Source organism: Scyliorhinus torazame, chromosome 13, assembly GCF_047496885.1.
Source record: "Scyliorhinus torazame isolate Kashiwa2021f chromosome 13, sScyTor2.1, whole genome shotgun sequence".
NCBI classification, from domain to species: Eukaryota; Metazoa; Chordata; class Chondrichthyes; order Carcharhiniformes; family Scyliorhinidae; genus Scyliorhinus; species Scyliorhinus torazame.
In genome coordinates, this window is record NC_092719.1 from 120,438,332 (window position 1) to 120,454,577 (window position 16,246).

Below are 16,246 nucleotides of genomic sequence, written 5' to 3' on the forward strand. Positions count from 1 at the left end.
CTCCTCCTGCATTCCCGGTCCGTGAGGTCCTGGTATGACTGCCGGGGCCGGTACACACGGGGCGCCCTCGGGTGCCTCCGTTGCCGTGGGGCCGCGACGTCCTCCTCCCCCTCCTCGTCCTGTCGGTCAGGTGTCCCTCCAGCCTGGGCGGCTGCCGCCTGCCCCTCTGCGGCAGCCTGCGCCGCCTCTCTGGCACGCTCCTCCTCCTCCTCCTCCTCATCCAGGGCAACATAGACATGAGCGGCTGCCACCACGGCGGCCAACATCGCTGGATGGTCTGAAAACATGACGGCCTGGTGGGGGGGAGGGGAACGACGACATGTCATCATTGCCCATATCCCCTCCTCCCCCCAGCCAGGTGGCATGGACCGCATGGGTCCAACTGTTGGAGGCTGGCACCTGGCCAGGTGGACCAACTCATTTGCCCTCCCATCACCCACCCCGGCACGGACCCCCTCCCCAACCTCCACCCCAGCACGGACCCCCCCCCCAACCTCCACCCCGGCACGGACCCCCTCCCCAACCTCCACCCCGGCACGGACCCCCTCCCCAACCTCCACCCCAGCACGGAACCCCCCCCCCCCAACCTCCACCCCGGCACGGACCCCCTCCCCAACCTCCACCCCAGCACGGACCCCCCCCCCAACCTCCACCCCGGCACGGACCCGCTCCCCATCCTCCACCCCGGCACGGACCCCCTCCCCAACCCTCAACCTCCACCCCAGCACGGACCCCCCCCCCAACCTCCACCCCGGCACGGACCCCCTCCCCAACCTCCACCCCAGCACGGACCCCCCCCCCCAACCTCCACCCCGGCACGGACCCCCTCCCCAACCCCCAACCTCCACCCCAGCACGGACCCCCCCCCAACCTCCACCCCGGCACGGACCCCCCCCCCCAACCTCCACCCCGGCACGGACCCCCTCCCCAACCTCCACCCCTGCACGGACCCCCCCCAACCTCCACCCCGGCACGGACCCCCTCCCCAACCTCCACCCCAGCACGGACCCCCCCCCAACCTCCACCCCGGCACGGACCCCCTCCCCAACCCCCAACCTCCACCCCAGCACAGACCCCCCCCCAACCTCCACCCCGGCACGGACCCCCTCCCCAACCCCCAACCTCCACCCCAGCACGGACCCCACCCCCAACCTCCACCCCGGCACGGACCCCCTCCACAACCCCCAACCTCCACCCCGGCACGGACCCCCTTCCGGCACTCCCCCGGAGCCCAGCCTACTCTAACCACCCCCCCCCCCCCCCCCGCCGCACACACACACAAGCCGAGACACACCTCTCCTCACGCAATCAGTCTGCGGCCACGCCATTTCCTGCCCAGAGCCAACCCCCCAGGCCGTCACTCACCTCCTCGCTGGTCGGCGTGAGCCTGGAGCACCGGGTCACGCCGATGAAAAGGAGGTTTGATTGACGTCGACGTGAACGGTCATCACGTCGACGGGACTTCGGCCCATCCGGAAGGGAGAATATCGGCAGGCCGAAAATCGGCTGCCTTGCGCAGACCCGTGACATTCTCCGCGGCAGCGGCGCCATTAACGCCCCGCCGACTTTTCTCCCTTTGGAGACTTCGGCGGGGGCGGGGGCGGGATTCACGGCGGCCAACGGCCATTCTCCGACCCGGCGGGGGGTTGGAGAATGACGCCCTTAGTCTCAGAAACGGAGAATCCTGCCCCTCATTTTTCTGTCCATGAATTTTTTTTTTGTAATTACTGTTTCAAATGTTGTTGCTCTTTTAAGGCTATCGGTGCAGTAGCCATTTTAGTACTCAGGCTGTATTGTCACTGTTGGTTTTCTCTGTTTCCCATGCTTTTTCAGGATTGACAAGCAAACGTGGGTAATTTTGCTGCAGCAGTTTTTTCCTCTTTTATTTTAACTCAAACTCTACAGGAACTTTTAAAACAGCAGCAATTTGTTTCTCTGTACAATAAACCAGGTACCTCGCTGAAAATGGTTCCCTTTTTCTGAAACTCAGCAGACTCTTTCCTTTTTTATTGTGCTCTGAAGATTTCTCTCTTTACTCTGCAGTTTTTCCTCTGCTCTGCCTGCCTTTTTATGCCCCCCTCTGCAGCTCTCTTCCAGCTTCTGCAATCTGTTGAGCCACTGGAACTGCCATGTATTCTACAATGCAAATACAGCTTTATTTTTGCTCACCCTCTTGTGACCTGACCAGGTTCTTTATCTCTCAGGGTCCTGCATTGAAACTCCACTCACTGAGGGAGAATTCAGAATGTCCAAAACACCTAACAAGCACATCGGTCGGTTTGGGTGCACATCTCTCTAGTCAGGCTTCAACTTTCATATCTTGGGATTCTGTTCTCGGTTTATTGTTTAAATGTCACCTTTTATATTACCACTGATCACCATGTTGCTTTATGAGTTTGTTTGATGTGACATGGTGGAACAGTGGTTAGCACTGCTGCCTCACAATGCCAGGGACTCGGGATCGATTACGGTCTTCGGTGACTGTGAACGGTTTGCATTTTCTCCCAGTGTCTGCGTGGGTTTCCTCCGGGTGCTCTGGTTTCCTCCCACAGTCCAAAGATGTGAAGATTAGGTGGATTGGCCATGAGATGTTGCCCCATAGTGTCCAAAGAGGAGTAGGTTAGGTGGGGTTATGGAGATCGGGGATGAGTGGGCCTAGGTAGGGTGCTCCTTCAGAGGGTTGGTGCAGACTCGATGGGCTGAATGCTCTCATTCGGCATTTTAGGGATTCTATGGTTCTATGTCTTAATTACGAGATCTTGAGACTTCTATATTTAAAAAATAACCATTTATTGTTGATCTTTAACTATGCACAGATCTTCACAATCACGGATTCGCTGAAGGATGCCACATATTCTGGATTGGCCCACTGACACGTGGCATATTAGCACAAAGATCATTAACAAAAACATGAAGCTGTCAGAACATAAGAAATAGGAGTAGGAGTAGGCCTTTTGGCCACTCAAGCATGCTCCGCCATTCAATTGGATTATGGCTGTATGAATGTGGCCTTGACTCCCTGTAGAACAAACATTTCTCTAGCTCAGCTGGAATATGTTCAATCACCCAGCCTCCACTGCTCTCTCCCTGATGGAGAATTCCAAAGAATAACGAACCTCAGAGAGAAAATTCCACCTCACCTTAGTCTTAAATGGGAGACCATCTATTTTGCAACTATGATCATTAGTTCTAGATTCCTTCACCTGGAGAAACATCCTCTCACCATTTACCCTGTCAAGCCCCCTCAGAATCTGCTTTGTTTCAAGAATTTTCCTCTCATTCTCCTAAATTCAAATAGGCCCAACCTATTCAACCTTTCATCTCAGGAATCAGCCTCATGAGCCTTCTCTGAACTGCCTCCAATGCAAGTATATCCCTCGAGTAAGGAGACTAAAATTGTACACGATGCTCAAGGTGCGGTCGCACCAATGTCCTGTACATTTGTAGCAAGACTATCCTACTTCCATTCTACATCTCCCTTGCATGTCTTCCTAATTATTTGCTATACCTGCATGCTAACTTTGTGATTCGTGTACAAGGGCACCCACATTCCCTCTCTACCTCAGCAATCTCCCTCAATTTATAATAATAATAACCTTGATTGTCACAAATAGGCTTAAATTCATACTGCAATGAAGTTCCTGTGAAAAGCCCCTAGTCGCCACATTCCGGCGCCTGTTCGGGTACACAGAGGGAAAATTCAGAATGTCCAAATTATGTAACAGCCTATCTAAATATCTTTGCAGACTTCTCACAACTCATTTTCTTACTTATCTTTGCATCAATAGCAAATGTGGCTACAATACAGTCGGACCAATCCAAGTCATTAATATAGATTTAAATAGTTGCAGTCCCAGCGCTGGACCCTGTGGCACTCCACGAGTTACAGTTTACCAACCAGAAAAGTACCTATTTATCCTGACTCTCTGTTTAAAAATAATGGGTCACCCATCTTAAACAAATGAGGGGAATTTTTTTCTCAGAGGGCTGTGAGTCTTTGGAACTCTTTCTCAAAAAGCAGTGTAATCAGAGTCTTTGAATATTTTTAAGGCAGAGGTGGATAGATACTTGGTAAGCAAGGAAGTGAAACATTATTGGGCGGTGTAGGCGGGATGCAGATTTGAGGTTACAATCAGATGAGCCATGATCTTATTAAAAGGCGGAGCAGGCTCGAGGGGCTGAATGGCCTACTCCCGTTCTTGGTTCGTTTGTTTGTATGGTCTTCTTTGTTATCCATGCTAATATATTACTCCCAACACCACGAGCCATTCATTATCTTATGTAGTAATCTTTTATCTGGCACCTTAATCAAATGCCTTTTAGAAACCCAAATACACTACAATGTGTGAATGATTGCATCACAACAGACACCAGGAGAAGTGGTGTGTCTGAAATTGAATTTACTTGCTTAATTGGAATGTCTTTTGTCCTCCTAGGATCTGCCAATCTGCCTCAGCCTTGAAGAAAAAACACAGTACTTCCCTGCTCAGGTACAAGTTGAAATCTAGTCAGGGTCCCAATGAAGCAATTGGACTTTGATTTGCTTTTGTTGCCTCAGCCACAAAACTAAAGTGATGACCCTCTCGGAAACAGGACAGTAAGGCTGAATGCTCCATTTTAAAGGCCTCTGTCTCATTCCTGCTGCTGGGCGTGGGTTAAATTTCACCCCGATCACAAATAAATTGATGAGAGCAACTGACTTTGATCAAAGTTTATTGATTGGCCAGTTTTACATTGTGTAAGTGGAATTTAGAATCAAGATGTTGGTTCGTAGAGCAGTTTTCTTGTGGGAAATCCTATCAAGCCAGTTTAAGAAGAAATAGGAGTTAGAGCGGACCCAAAGTATACAGTCTAGTTCTGCTTTTTTGCTCTCGTTTGGTGGGTTAGTCTGGCATTTGCAGACACTTGTAGATAGATGCGTGGCATGAAATGTATTAACCGCTGTCTGCATTTTTTTCTTGAATTAAATATTTTAAAAATGAGAACTTGGTGTGCTTGGATTTGTACAACATCACAGGAACTGAAAAAGATTCAGTCTCCATAACATGTCCCATGTTGTTTGGACTTGGTGGAAAAATCATATAACTCGAACAGAACACGGTGGCACAGTGGTTAGCACTGTTGCTTCACAGCGCCAGGGTCCCAGGTTTGATTCCCGACTTGGGTCACTGTCTGTGCGGAGTCTACACATTCTCCCTGTGTCTGCGTGGGTTTCCTCCGGTTGCTGTAGTTTCCTCCCACAAGTCCCGAAAGAAGTGGGGCGGAATTCTTCCCCCCCCCCCACGCCGGGTGGGAGAATCGCCGGGGCGCTGCGCGTGTCCCGCCACGTCGCCCCGACACCCGCACGTGATTCTCCCAACCCCCCCAAACCGGTGCGGCGAGAATCACGGCTGGCCGCTTGGAGAATCGGGCGATTCTCCGGCCCGGATGAGCCGAGCGGCCTGCCCAACACGACGGGTTCCCGCCGGCGCCGTCCACACCTGGTCGCTGCCAGCGGGAACAGTGCGGGAACGTTGGGGGGGCGGCCTGTGCGAGGAGGAGGGGGCTTCCTGCACCGGGGGGGGGGGCCTCAAATGGGGTCTGGCCCGCGATCGGTGCCCACTGATCGGCAGGCCGGCCTCTCTGAAGGAGGACCTCCTTTCCTCTGCCGCCCCGCAAGATCCATCCGACACCTTCTTGCACACGCGGCTGACGTCATTTACGCGGCGCTGGCCGCGTCAATTACGCTGTGTCATTTACGCGGCGCTCACTCACTTCGGTTTTCACTCTGGCGTCGGCACTTAAGGGGTGTCATTCTCCGCCGGCGGGAGTCTCCGTTTTGCCGGTGCCCGGGGGTTTCCCGACGGCGTGGGGCTGCCCCACAATGGGAAACCCCATTGACCGGCCGGTGTTACGGAGACTCCCGCCGGCCGGTCGGCGCAGAAATGTGGCGGGGCGGGTAGGAGAATTTCGCCCAAGACTCCCGATGGGAGAATTGCGCCCGTACTGTTAGGTAATTTGGATATTCTGAATTCTCCCTCTCTGTACCCGAACAGGCGCCGGGATGTGGTGACTAGTGGCTTTTCACAGTAACTTAATTGCAGTGTTAATGTAAGCCTACTTGTGACAATAAAGATTATTATTACATTTACGGAGTTAAAATTGGGCCTAGAGTCAGCTCGTACGTAGCTTTAAAATATGCAGCTTTGAATAATTTGGAAATTGACCTCCTGATTGGCAAATGACCACGAGCTGGTGGAGCTGTCTACGGTACATGTGGTTTCACCAGATTTCTGATTGGTGTTACAGTATTATTTTGAGTATTGAGTGATCTTATAAGCTTTTCTCCTACGTAACTATTTCACTGGCATTTGTTGAGAGTTCTGAGCATGTGCGGGCTTTTCAATCTGCATGAGGGTGAGCTGTAAGCAAGGCCTGTTTTACGTGCTCCTGTTGCATGACTTTCTACAGTTCTGCTGAGTTACTGTTAAACTCCATTATTTATATAAAGAAGTTCTTTCTTTTAAACGATGCATTCGTCTACCTACTTTGTGGTCTCAAGTTACCACAATTGGGCTATTTAATTTTTTGGAGATAGAGCTTTTGCATAACTGTATCTTAATGGTTGATCTGTGTAATAAATAGTAGTGCTTCAAAGAGTAATAAATTCCTCCTGCTGTCTAACAGAACAGTATTCAATATATCAAAACCAGTCATAAAATACTCAAGTCATCAGATCAATTTCCACTGAAGTTGGGCAACCTCACTCAAATTCTAAAATGAATTCCCAAATTATTCAATCTATCATAAGGGGTTTTTCTTTCCACAGCCTTAAGCTGATTAATTTCCACATCAATGCAATCACAACCGAAAGTGACGTTTGTGAAGCAGAGGCCAAAAATATTAACCAACAACACTTCCTCTATCAGTAGATTTGTGGCTTGGCCGTTCTTATCCATATACAAGTTAAGGTAGTGAGTGCCCATATTTTGAACGGTACAAAGCAAAATTGAATAGTGTGTCAGTTGTTGCTCAGTTGGTAGCACACTGGTCTCTGAGTCAGAAGGTTCTGGGTCTGAGGCCGACCCCAGGACCCAAGTACAAAACTCGATCTGGTACTCCAAGTGTAGTACAGAGGGAGTGCTGCACTGTTGAGTGTGCCATTTTCCAGGTGAAGCGTTCAGCCGAGGCCCCATCTGCCCTTTCAGGTGGACATGAAAGATCCTACGCAACAATTCCGAAGGAGCGCCATGGAGTTACCACCAGTGTCCTAGCCAATATTTATCCTCAGTCCTTACCATCAATAACAGAATATTCTGTCCTTATCAGATTGCTGTTTTTTCTAATTTTATAAATTTAGAATACCCAATTACTATTTTTTTTCAATTAAGGGGCAATTTATCATGGCCAATCCACCTAACCTGAACATCTTTGGGTTGTGGGGGTGAAATCCACGCAGACATGGGGAGAATGTGCAAACTCCACACGGACAGTGACCCAGAGCCGGGATTCGAACCCGGGTCCTCAGCGCTGCAGTCCCAGTGCTATCCACTGTGCAACATGCCGCCCCTCAGATTACTGTTTGTCGGAATTTGCTGCTGTGGTTCTGGCATCACAACAGTGAGTACACTTCAAAAATGCTTCATTGACTGTAAAGAGACAGTCAGTAGTTTTGAAAGGAATTATATAAATGCAAGTTTTCTATTTTCTTGTGAATCACTACCCCATCTTAATGTAGGACTCTCCCGAGGTTTTGTAAATGCATGCAACAAGCAATAGGATTCGCCCACTGACGTTCTGGTGCACTGACAGCAAAACCTTCCTGAATATGGTACCACAATTAATGTTTGTTTTAAAGGGGGCATACTCTTGGAAAGATGGTTGACAAACTTTCATTTTTAAGAGAAAAGAATAAACTACCCGTGATGTTGCACCCTCAGACAGGAAAGGTGCTAGAAGTTCCACAGTCTATTTTCTGAGTGAATAATTTTCTCGGCACAATAATAATCTCTGGTATCATCCTTGTAAATCTTCTTTGTGCCTTCCCTCAATATCCTGCTTTTAACAGAGATTTTATTCATACACAGTAACCTAAATAGGTAAGATTCTAATTACCCTGAGAGTCATCACTTTAATTTCTGTGTTCCATTCCTCTTTGTTCTTTCAATTTTGACCCCCTCCATTGTCCCAGCTTAGCTCACCACAACTTCAGCAACAGGAGAACTGACTCCCAATTAGTACAAAGAAATTTGACGTTTGCCACTCCCCATCATGTCAGAAAGCTTACACTCCATGGTTTCTTATCCATATACAAGTTAAGGTAGTGAGTGCCCATATTTCAAACGGTTCTTTCACTAAAATGTTCACTCATAGGCTCTTACCAGGTGATGACACAGGAGAGTGAACAGGATCAGTTACCCTGCCTGATTATTCCTCCCACCCCTAGACTTTGAGGCAAGAGGTGAAAATAAGAGAGAAAAGGGAACAGAAATTTGTGTGCAACGGTCCAAGTGAGTGAAAATGCCCAATTCCTTTGTTTCTAAATACACAAGGGTAGATAGGTGCTTTCTGCAGTGCAGTTACATTTGAAGGTACTGTTACTGTAAATAGATAACTTCAGGTTTTGATAATACTGGCAGTAAATCCGTTCTTCAGAGTGGCATCTCAAAAATATTGCTCATGTGGCCAATCTGATATGAGTCAATCTCTGCCACAATGAGGTTTTTTTTTGTGCGTATCCAAAGAGCTAATTAGGTAGTAATCTGGATTAATTTGGCACATCTTTAAAAAATACTTTCAATTTCACAGAAGAAATTCTTTCATTCTGATGTCGTTTTTCTTGGGGCCCAAATGTGTGCAGGAACAAGAGCAGAAAGATAACCAAAGTGAGATAAAGCAAGGGAGGAGTCCCAGAAGTGCCAGCACAGCTCGTAATACTAAGATTTCTGACTCCGAGGGAAGATTATGATCAACTGTGTGATACCCCTCATGCGTGTGGGGGGGGGGGGGGGGTCTTCTGCTGTTTACAGTGACTGGCTTTGTTGGCAAAAAAAATGAAACAAATATGCAAAATAACCACGCCCATGAATTGCACCACAACAACTAGCGTCTTTAATATAATGAAACATTTCACGGTGCTTTATATTCTAAAACAAAGTATGACACTGAACCACATAAGGAATTGTTTGGTTAGATGACCAAAACCTTGATCATAAAGATGAATTTTATGAGGTGTGTTAAAGGGGGACAGGGAAATGGAAAGGCAGAGAGGTCTAGAGAGGGAATTCCAGAGCTTGGAGCCTAAGCAACTGAAGGCGTAGCCACCAATGGTGGAGTAATTAAGGTCAGGAATGCACAACAGGCCAGAAGGGGAGGAGTGCAGATGTTACAGGTTGTGAGGCTGAAATAGGCAAGGCCATGGAGGGAATTGGAAACAAAGATGAGGGACGAAATTCTCCGACCCCCCGCACCTTTGGGGTGGCGCGATGCCCGTCTGATTTGCGCCGTTTTGGGCTCCAGTCGGCGGACTTCGCGCCGTTTCTGGAGAATTTCGCCCGAGAATTTTAAAATTGAGATTTTGCTTGACTGGCAACCAATGCAGGCCAGCAAGCACATGGGTGCCAGTGGAACAGGACGTACTGCGAGTCAAGGCACGGATGGTCAGGAGAGTTTTGGGTGACCACAAGTTTACAGAGAATAGAATGTGGGAGACCAGCTAGGAGTGTGTTGCAATAGTCGAGTCTTAAGTTAATGAAGGGGAGGCGGTAGTGTAGTGGTATTGTCGCTGTAGTAATTCTGAGACCAAGGGTTCAAATCCCACCATGGCAAATGGTGGAATTTAAACTCAATAAAATATCTGGAATTAAAAGATGACCATCTGGTAAAAAAACACCTGGTTCACGAATGCCCTTTAGGGAAGGAAAAACTGCCATCCTTATTTGGTCTGGCCTACTTGTGACTCCAAATCTGCAGCAATATGGTTGACTTTTAAATGCCTTCTGAAATGGCCGAGTTAGCCACTCATCTGTATTCAACCGCTATGAAACACAAAAAAGGAACAAAATCGGACGGACCACTCGGCATCGACCTAGGCATCGATCTGGGCACCAGAAACAACAACGGCAAACACAGCCCTGTTGGCCCTGCAAAGTCCTCTTACTAACATCTGGGGAGCTTGTGCCAAAGTTGTGAGAGCTGCCTCATTACAGCCTTGGTTCAAACATGGATAAAAGAGCTGAATGCCAGATGTGAGCTGAGAGTAACTGCCCTTGACATCAAGGCAACATTTGACCAAGTATGGCATCAAGGAGCCCGAGCTAACCTGGAGTTAATGGGAATCAGGGGGGAAACTCTCTGCTGGTTGGAGTCATACCTGGCACAAAGGAAGATGGTTGTGGTGGGTTGGAGGTCAATCCTCTCAGTTCCAGGACATAATCAGGGTAGTGCCGTAGGCCCAACCATCTTCAGTTGCTTCATCAATGACCTTCCCTCCATCATAAGGTCAGAAGTGGGGATGTTTGCGGATGACTGTACAATGTTCAGCACCATTCGCGACTCCTCAGATAATGAAGCAGTTCATATCCAAATGCAGCAAGACCCGGACAATATCCAAGCTTGGGCTGACAAATGGCAAGGTACGTTTGCACAACACAAATGCCAGACAATGACCGTCTCCTACAGTAGAGGATCTAACCATCAACCCCTAGCCAGCGATACCAGCATCCCGTAAATGAATTTAAAAAATGAGGGTTACAGCAGCAGATAAGCTGAGGCAGGGGAGAAATCAAGCAATTGAAATAGGTGATCTTAGTGATGCCATAAATATGAGACCGGAAGCTCATTTTGGGCTCAAATGTGACACCAAGATTGTGAAGAGATCTAAGACTTTAAAAATTAATTTACAGGATGTGGGCGTCACTGGCTAGGCCAACATTTGTTGCCCATCCCTAGGTGCACTTCTGAAGGTGGTGAGCTGCCTTCTTGAACTGTTGCAGTCCATGTGGTGTAGGTACACCCACAGTGCTGTAAGAGAGCGAATTCCAGGATTTTGAACCAACGGCTTAATTCACATCCTACCACAGCATCTGGACCTTCAATGCTTTTAATTAATGTTTCACGTGTGGTTACTTAATAGTGGAATTGCATTGAAATCAATGAGAGCTGATACCTGCAGTTCATTCATTCTTTTATATTGTTGGTTCAACATTTCAGGTACTAGATGTGTGCGCGCACACCTTAACACTGCCCCCGAGTTGCAATGTAATTAACACCAACAAACAGCCCAAACCCTGCCTGAGTTCTTAGATTTGATGGTTGTCTGGTTGCAACCGTGGACATTGATGTTCCGGGCAGTGCTGCTGTTGAAAACATACATCACTGACTATCTGGGAGAGCGGGCGGGGAGGGTATTGTCTTCCGAATGCTGGAAGAACAACAACCTGTAAATATCATAGCACCCTTTAAAGCAACAAAACATCCCAAAATTGGCAGGAGCATTGTCGGATACAATGTCTGACATGGAGCCACGTAAGGAGATAATAGCATTGGCGACTGAAGGTTTGGTCAAAAATATGTGTTTTAAGGAACCTGGAAGAGTACAGAATTTGCAGAGACTCTGCGGGTTGGAGGTTCACGTGAAATGCACACCACCACCTTGTCAGGGGCAATTAGAGATGGACAATAAATATTGAACTTACTGAATGCCATCTGCCAAGAATGACTAAGGAAAAGTGAGGTATAACCTGTCACTGGCTGCTATGACTTTCAGCTGTCTCAGGCTCAAGGTTCTGGGGCTCAAGGTTCTGGGGCTCCATCACCCCCCCCCCCCCCCTTGGGGCTCCATCACCCCCTCCCACTCTCTGCCAAGCGTTTCCCCCTTTAAGGCCCTCTTTGAAAACCTACTCCTTTAACCAAGAATTTTAGTCACCTGCCTCCACACCTCTTTTTACACTTCGTCCGTTATCTTTTCCGCCCGGAGACGCTCCCGCGAAGCCTTCGGGACGGTTTACTCTGTGAGGGGCGCTATATCAATGCAGGTGGTTATTGTCGCGGACGCAGGCTCGCACATAGGCGACTGAAAGGTCAGCCGTGACTGGGAGATTTCCTGTCTTTTCACCCAGCACAGAAATAGTGTGGGGAGTGGAAGCTCTGAGCGTGCAACAAATCAAAGAAAAAGGAAATTAGCATGTCAGAAAAAGACACAAATCCCGGGGACGGAATGAGCTCATTGGGGGCGGACGGACAAAGTTCTTATTTGCCTATGAGTCCAACAAGACAAGATGCAATGTCAGAAACATCAATCACCCTGGCGTTTACTCATTTGCCTCCTGGTGAAAGGTCCACGGTTCCCAGGAAAGAATGCGTGCAACTACCGCATGATAAATCCCAAACTAAAACCAGAACCCGAACAGTGAAAATGCCAGAACCACAACCTCTTTAAACTGAATGTCACCCCGGCAGCTGATCCCAGCCCTGGCCCAGCTGAGGGTCTCAGTCCCTGGACACAGAGGGTCAAAAGTCCCTGACGGTCAATACACACAAACTCATCTCATAACATGTTTGAGGGAGAAAAGTGACCCCTCCAAAGTAGCAGCAGCCTACTCACCAAACCGATGCCACAGCCCCGGAGCTAAAGTGTCCATCACCAAATTAAACTCTTCCATAATGTTGGCGGGGATGTCGTAGACAAAGTTCTGGGAAGTCATCTTTTGGGGTTTGTGTTGATCGGATCTGCCACCCTGCTAGCCGAAACCGAGCTGGCCTTCCTTTGGCAGAGGACCGAAGGTACGAAGCTTGTTCAGTCAGGGTGAAGTGGCGGGATTCCGGGGGAATGTTCTCTCTCTCTGCTTTGCGTCACTCACATCGGAAATGGAGAAGTTGAGTTGGTGTGTGGGTGTGTGTGGTGGGAGGGGGGGGGGGGGGGGGGGGATTGACTGGCTGTAACACAGCCATGGAAAGTGACTGGAATTCCTCCCTAGGTACTCTTCCCCGCCCGTGAAATGAATCGCTGACATTTGTGACAGTGCTGTTGTTTGGGGAATGCTGGTGTTTGGTGTTAACAGCTCGAACTGTGACTGTCACTCATTGCTCACGACTTCCACAAGGGGTTAATCTTACCCGCTGCTTCTGTCATGTACAACTGAGCAATTGGATGTAAATATTGTCATTTTGTGCCTGGCATGGCCCTTCTTTTATTTCTGTTGCTTACTGAGGGCTGTTTGGTTTTATCCTTTCTATGACCGTTTAATAAGCAAAATTTATCACGCATTTTCTACCATTTAAATATATATACACATGTGGTGAACCACTGTAATAGGAGATGTAAGGTAGGACCAGCACTACAGGTTCGCAGGTGCTCCTTGCCCGCTGGCTCCGCCCACGGAGAACTGTATAAATGTGCATGACCTCCAGTGCCCTGCCATTTCGCCAGCTGCAGCAGGAGGCCATGCATCTGACTGTAATAAAGCCACAGTTGTACCCAACTTTAGTCTTTGTGCAATTGATCGTGCATCAATTTATTACAGTCAGATTTTCCACAGAATGGATATCAGAATCAAACCCGATCGCCTGCAGCTGGATCCGCACTCGCCCGACGCCAAGAAAGACTTTACTCACTGGCTAGCATGTTTTGAGGCCTACATCAAGGCTGCGGACCCCGAGCCAATGGAGGCTCAGAAGATAAACGTCCTGTACTCCACACTGAGCTCCAACGTGTTCCTGTTGATCCAAGACACCACGAATTACACAAAAGCAATGGAACTCCTTGAGGAACACTACGCGCAGAAGGCGAACAGGCTCTTCGCCAGGCATGTACTCGCCACCGCTCGCAACTACCTGGGAGTTCGTCGAAGACTTCTGGCGGGCCCTAATTCCACTCGTCCAGGACTGTGACTGTCAGGCCGTTATGGCCGCCTAACATGTGAATCTCCTCATGCGCGATGCCTTCGTGACGGGGATTGCATCAGACCGCATCCGAGAACGATTACTGGAAGGGGCCACGCTCGAACTGGCGGAGACGAAAACCGTGGCGCTCTCCATGACGGTCGCATCCCGTAACGTGCAATCGTACCCCTCCCGCCGCGCTGCCCACCCTTCTACTCCTTCCTACCCCTCCTGGACGCCGCCGCCGACCTCCTCAGCCGGGGCCCTGCCTTCCCAATACGCTTGCGCCGCACGCCGATCTGCGCACCCCAGGGGTTACGCTGCTACTTCTTTGGTTAGCAGGAGCACCCCCGCCAACACTTCCCGGCCTGCACTGCGGCGGTGTGCCAGGCCCGCGCAGTCGCTGCGATCACGCCCGCTATCACCCCCTCCCCAACGCCAGACGCACAATGGGAGCCGCCATCTTCTCCTCCCGGGTCCATGTGCGACCAATGGGCGCCGCCATCTTGTCCCCCTTCGGCCACGTGCGCCCCATGGGCGCCGCCATCTTGTCCTGACCCCGCAATGTGCGCACCATGGGCGCCGCCATCTTGTCTCCCACAGGGTCTCCGGACATCCCGACATCGGAACCACACACGCTCGCCACCCGAAGCATCCGATGGCTACCCGCAGCTCTCTTCGATGACACTGGACCAATCTCGCCCGCACAACCTGGCCACCGCGTCGACCACGGTTAAAATCAACGGCCACTCGACCTCGTGCCTGCTGGACTCCGGGAGCACCGAAAGCTTCTTTCACCCAGATACGGTAAGGCGCTGCTCCCTCGCGGTCCACCCTGCCAATCAAAGGATCTCCCTAGCCTCCGGATCCCACTCCGTCCCGATCCGAGGCTTTTGTACAGTCACCCTCACGGTCCAGGGCGTAGAATTTAGTAACTTCCGCCTCTATGTCCTTCCTAATCTCTGCGCTGCACTCCTGTTGGGCCTGGACTTCCAGTGCAACCTCCAAAGCCTCACCCTCAAATTTGGCGGGCCCTTACCCCCCTTACCATTTGCGGCCTCGCGACCCTCAAGGTCGATCCCCCCTCCCTTTTTGCCAATCTAACTGCGGATTGCAAGCCCGTTGCCACTAGAAGCAGACGGTACAGCACCCAGGACGATACCTTCATCAGGCCCGAACTCCAGCGGCTGCTTAAGGAGGGTATTATCGAGGCCAGCAACAGCCCCTGGAGAGCCCATGTTGTTGTGGTTAAAACTGGGGAGAAACACAGGATGGTCGTGGGCTACGGCCAGACCATCAATCGGTACACGCAGCTCGACGCTTATCTGATATGGTCAATCAGATTGCGCAGTACCGGGTCTTCTCAACAATTGACCTGAAATCCACCGACCACCAGCTCCCCATCCGGAAGTCGGACCGGCCATACACTGCCTTCGAGGCGGACGGTCGCCTCTACGACTTCCTTAGGGTCCCTTTCGGTGTCACAAATGGGGTCTCGGTCTTCCAAAGAGAGATGGACCGAATGGTCGACCAGTACGGTTTGCAGGCCACCTTTCCGTAATTAGATAATGTCACCATCTGCAGCCATGACCAGCAGGACTACGATGCCAACCTCAATAAATTCCTCCGCACTGCCACCCTTCTCAACCTGACCTATAACAAAGAGAAGTGTGTGTTCAGCACGACCCGGTTAGCCATTCTCGGCTATATAGTCCAAAACGGACTTCTAGGGCCCGACCCCGACTGCATGCCCCCCCTCATGGAACTTCCCCTCCCCCACTGCCCTAAGGCCCTCAAACGCTGCCTGGGGTTCTTTTCCTGCTACGCTCAGTGGGTCCCAAACTATGCGGACAAGGCCCGCCCACTCATTCAGTCCACCCAATTCCCCCTCGCGGCCCAGGCACAACACGCTTTCGCCTGCATCAGAGCAGACATCACCAAGACCGGGATGCGCGCAGTGGACGAGTCACTGCCTTTTCAAGTAGAAAGCGACGCTTCAGACGTCGCCCTTGCCGCCATTCTAAACCAGGCAGGCAGACCCGTGGCATTCTTTTCCCGCACCCTTCATGCTTCGGAAATTCAACACTCATCCGTCGAGAAGGAGGTCCAAGCTATCGTTGAAGCTGTGCGGCATTGGAGGTATTACCTGGCCGGTAAGAGATTCACTCTCCTTACGGACCAACGGTCGGTAGCCTTCATGTTCAATAACACACAGTGGGGCAAGATCAAAAATGATAAAATCTTGCGGTGGAGAATCGAGCTCTCCACCTATAATTACCGGGGCCCCGGTAAACTCAATGAGCCCCCAGACGCCCTCTCCCGAGGTACATGTGCCAGCGCACAAGTGGACCAACTCCGGGCCCTACACGACTGCCTTTGTCACCCG

At 50.3% G+C, this 16,246-nt stretch overlaps 1 protein-coding gene across 1 annotated transcript in view; it reads right to left on the minus strand.

Annotated features, from left to right (window-relative positions):
• LOC140388258 (interleukin-1 receptor-associated kinase-like 2) overlaps window positions 1-12,841 on the minus strand; it is a 133,262-nt gene extending 120,421 nt beyond the window's left edge. Inside the window, exon 1 of the mRNA XM_072472115.1 lies at window positions 12,584-12,841. Within this exon, the coding sequence (XP_072328216.1) occupies window positions 12,584-12,683 (100 nt within the window). The 5' untranslated portion in view covers window positions 12,684-12,841. The remainder of the gene's footprint in view (window positions 1-12,583) is intronic.
• Between the last annotated feature and the right edge of the window lie 3,405 nt (window positions 12,842-16,246).